Here is a 4,511-nt window from a genome sequence, read left to right as displayed (position 1 = left end):
TCGTGCAAATGCAGTGGTTGATGCACTTAGCAGGAAGACTCCAGCTAGGGTTAATGCCATTATGATTGTCATGTTCCTCTCCTAGAAGATTTGAGGTCCACTGGAATGGAGCTAGGAGTGGAAAATCGAGAAGAAGCCTTGCTTGCTAATTTTTTAGGTTAGGCCAGTTTTAATTGACCGTGTGCTTGAGGCTTAGATGATTGATAAAGAGACTCAAGAAATAATTCAAGCAATGAATCAAGGCAAAAAGAAAGATTTTGAAATTCGAGAATCTGATGGTATGCTTATGCAGGAAAGCAGAATGTATGTGCCAACTAATGCTGAGTTAAAGAAAGAGATTTTGGATGAAGCACATATTTCGGCATATGCGATGTATCCAGGAGGCACTAAGATGTATCATACCATTAGACCATTTTACCATTGGCCATGTATGAAAAGAGAAATTGCCGAATATGTGAGTAAGTGTGCCATTTGCCAACAAGTTAAAGCTGAAAGGAAGAAGCCGTTTGGATTGATGCAGCCACTTCCCATTCCATAGTGGAAATGGGAAAATATTACTATGGATTTTTTGTACAAGCTTCCTCGCACACAGAATGGTTATGACGGCATTTGGGTGGTAGTTGATCGGCTTATGAAGTCAACGCATTTTATTCCAGTGAGGGAGAAGTATTCGTTAAGCCGATTAGCTAAGCTATTTATTTCACAAATTATGAAGTACCATGGTGTGCCAGTTAATATTATCTCGGATCAAGATCCCAGATTTATTTCCAAGTTCTGGATAGCATTCCAGGAAGCTCTTGGTACGAAATTGCTTTATAGTACTGCATATCATCCTCAGATAGATGGATAATCTGAGATGACCATTCAGACATTATAGGATATGTTGAGATCTTCAGTGCTACAGTTTGGAGATAGTTGGCATGATTGCTTGGATTTGATGGAATTCACCTACAACAACAGTTATCATTCAAGCATTGGTATGGCACCAATTGAGGCACGTTATGGGAAATCTTGTCGTACGCCTCTATGTTGGTCAGAGGTTGGCGAAAGAGTTTTAGTGGGCCCTGAGATTGTGGATGTGACTACTCAAAATGTTCAGGTAATTAAGTCTAACCTGAAAGCGGCCCAAAATCGATAAAAGAGTTTAGCAGACAGGCACACCACTGATCGAGTGTATAAAGTGGGTGATTGGGTGTTCTTGAAGTTGTTGCCTTGGAGAGGTGTTGTTGGGTTCGGAAAGAAAGGAAAGCTGAGCCCTAGGTACATTGGACCTTATATGATCACCGAGAGAATCGCTGAAGTAGCTTACAAGCTTGAGTTGCCTCCAGAGTTGTCCAAGGTACACGATGTGTTTCATGTTTCGATGCTTCGACATTATGTTTCAGATCCTTCGTATGTGATTCCTCCTCAACCTTTGGAAATCAATCCGAACTTGACTTATGATGAGGAGCCAGTGACGATTTTGGATTGGAAGGAAAATGTTCTGAGAAATAACACCGTGCACTTGGTTAAAGTTTTGTGGAGATCACTCGATGAAGGAAGTTACTTGGGAGACAGAGGAACGGATGAAAGACTTGTATCCTCGATTGTTCTATGAGTATTAAAGGATTGTTATGATTGTATAAATTTCGATGACGAAATTTTTGTAAGGTTGGTAGATTGTGGCAGTCCGTCTCGAAATCATTGTTATCGTTGATGTGAATTGACGAAATTACCCTTGAGCGTTGGGGTACAATTGCATTTTCAACTAAGGTATTGGCCCAATTTCATAATTTCCTAAAAAATTGGGACCAATGGAAACAAATGCTCTCTTAGTTATGATTGGGTAGAATTGGACCACTCATTTTCCTTCTCTCTCTCCCGTACTCTCTCTCGCTCTCTCCTATTTCGTACGGACACACCCATACTCGAACATCCAGACACAGATCGAGAGGTTGGAAGTTACCATTACACTCCTGGAAACCAGAGGAACACACTGGTACCCATTTCAGGTAAGAACTCGTCCGTTATCACGCTGAAATCTCAAGCTCCAAGTTGAGCACTATTCATGAACTTTGTAATGGTTGATTTTTAGGACAATTCAAACTCACAGCGAGCTTAAGAAGGTTCCCACGAAGCTTGGAAATGTCCGTTTAACTTGTGTGGACGTCGGGAAACCTCAGCTCGAAGTTGGCCGGTTTTGGTGAAATTGTCTAGACGAGTTTTCGAAGGATTTGGAAGTTTTAAAAGGTATAGTCTTCTTCCTCTTGAAATTTTTGAAGTTCTGGTGAAAATTTCATGAAAAATGGTGTAGAAACGAGTGAGAAATCGTCGATTACAAGGTTGCCTAGTTTTCCGGCACCGGTGAGTTTTCCGGCATTTGGATGAAGAAGATGATGCACGTGGGGGGCGTGTGGCACGGTGGCCTCCCCGTCGCGTGAGGGCGCGTGGACCCTAGGAAAATTATTTTAAAAATATCTCGACGTCTGCGACGTCGAGTAGATCACTGTGGTATATTCAAATCCCCAAATTGAGCAATGTATGAGAAGTTATTAGCTAGTTTTGCCTATGTGCTTTAAAATAACGTTTTTATAGTTAATTCGCATATAGATGAGACTTATCCCGAGGACGAGCGTATCCAGGGGCGACTCGGGGGCTACGACCTGTCGACATACCAGTGAGTGGGCTTTTGTTTTCAGTATATAATTATATACTTGATATATTTCCCAGAAATGTGTTTCATTTGAAAGTATGCCTTGAAATAATATGCTAAATGCCTTTATTTTCTTAATATACATTTCATATTTGCATATATATATATATATATAATTGTGGTGCTGTGGAGGCACATGTAAGTTTAGGTGAGTTATGTTTGGTATATGTGAACTACGAACGGCTTGATCCCTGTTTAGGGTACGTAGGCAGCCTAACGAAATGTTAGGTGCAACCATACAATATATGACATGAAATAAATGAGATATAACTTTATTTGAAGAATTGAGTATTATGATGAACATGTTTGGTTGGATATATGAGATGTGATTGAGAAACGATGAGCTCATAAACCTGAACCTCGGGTGATTGCGATTTAGCCAGAGAGAGTTGGCGCATGCCTGTAAATTATGTCACCTCCCACACCATACGCTCACATTGGATCCAATTAGGTGCACAGTCTTGTCGTACAGACTATTATAGGTGGTTCTAACTCGTAGGTGACTAACGTATTTGTAGACATCGAAATTTCGGTAAATAAATGTTGACCGATAAATCAAAGTGTCAACGTTCATGTATTACATAAATTTTACACGTAGCGTGTGACTCAACGAAAATTGAAATGAGTTGGAAAAGTCATCAAATAGGACACGTGTCAACACCTGGCAGAAACGACTTATTTCATCTGGGATATTATATTCAAAATTAGGCCTTGGAAAATTCTATAAATACAAGCCAATTTCATTCATTTAGGGGGAATTGATATTACACCTTGAAGCTCTGAAGCTCTGAAACTCTGAAGCTCTCAAGCAAATCCCGAAGGATCAAGAAAGCCCTTTTCGTTCTTCAACAATCATCCACCTTCAAGATCAAGCCCCGACGGCCCTTGAAGAAAGTGTTCTTCGTTCTTCGTTCTTCGTTCATCATTCTTCCAAGATCAAGCCCCGACGGCCCCTTGGATCAACAATCATCCACCTTCAAGATCAAGCCCCGACGGCCCCTTGAAGAACTTCCACCAAATTCAAGATCAAGCCTCGACGACCCTTGAAGAAAGTGTTCTTCGTTCTTCGTTCATCGTTCTTCTAAGATCAAGCCCCGACGGCCCCTTGATCAACAACATCAACAAATCCACACGTCCAACCGTTCTTCAAGATCAAGCCCAAAAGCCCTTGGAGATCCGTTCAACACTGTTCTTCAAAGATCAAGCCCAAAAGCCCATTTGAAGATCCGCTCAAATCCACCTTCAAGATCAAGTCCACGGCCCTTGAAGAACGTTCATCCTTAGATCAAGCCCAAAAGCCCTTGGAGATCCGTTCATCACTGTTCTTCAAAGATCAAGCCCAAAAGCCCCTTTGAAGATCCGCTCAAATCCACCTTCAAGATCAAGTCCACGGCCCTCGAAGAACGTTCATCCTTAGATAAAGCCCAACGGCCCTTGGATCAATTAAACATCCACAAATCAATACCTTACAGAGATCGAATCAGAGGATCAAAATATAGAGAGATTGTAACCCAAAATCATCAAAAAAATACAAATATTTCTTTGTGCACGTTGTTCTTGTCTCTTTCGTTTCAGGAATTTTCCGTGTTTACAGTATTATCGTACAGCTAATATTGAGAACGTAGAATTGTGCATAACTGTATCTCACCCAACCTTGTCGTACAGACCCTTTTTAGTGGCTCCGACTTATGTGCAGTATATTGCCGTATAGGTCATAGTAGTGACTCCGGCTAGATTGAGTTTGAGTTTATGAATTCAGCCGTACAGACTACCCAGGAGTTTCGGTTAACATGTCATACTTCTGTGAAATCATTATTAC

General features: G+C 41.1%; 1 protein-coding gene across 1 annotated transcript; it reads left to right on the top strand.

Moving 5' to 3' along the window:
• Nucleotides 1-559: 559 nt before the first annotated feature.
• Nucleotides 560-1,597, top strand: LOC139188633 (uncharacterized). Its single transcript, XM_070806262.1, has 3 exons — nucleotides 560-800; nucleotides 1,038-1,099; nucleotides 1,205-1,597. The coding sequence occupies exons 1-3, from the start codon at nucleotides 560-562 to the stop codon at nucleotides 1,595-1,597; spliced, it is 696 nt and encodes a 231-aa protein (XP_070662363.1).
• The last annotated feature ends 2,914 nt before the right edge of the window (nucleotides 1,598-4,511 follow it).

The sequence above is a fragment of the Malus domestica genome, chromosome 10 (genome assembly GCF_042453785.1).
Source record: "Malus domestica chromosome 10, GDT2T_hap1".
NCBI classification, from domain to species: Eukaryota; Viridiplantae; Streptophyta; class Magnoliopsida; order Rosales; family Rosaceae; genus Malus; species Malus domestica.
The sequence above is the reverse complement of the archived record's forward strand: the minus strand, read 5'-3'. Positions and strand labels throughout refer to the sequence as shown.

Excerpts from the sequence above, each read along its gene's own strand:
- LOC139188633 (XM_070806262.1), top strand. The coding sequence starts at position 560 with ATGGATTTTTTGTACAAGCTTCCTCGCACACAGAATGGTTATGACGGC. Across the intron at positions 801-1,037 it reads AGCATTCCAGGAAGCTCTTG|AGGTTGGCGAAAGAGTTTTA; the intron begins GTACGAAATTGC and ends TATGTTGGTCAG. Across the intron at positions 1,100-1,204 it reads TGACTACTCAAAATGTTCAG|TTGTTGCCTTGGAGAGGTGT; the intron begins GTAATTAAGTCT and ends GTGTTCTTGAAG.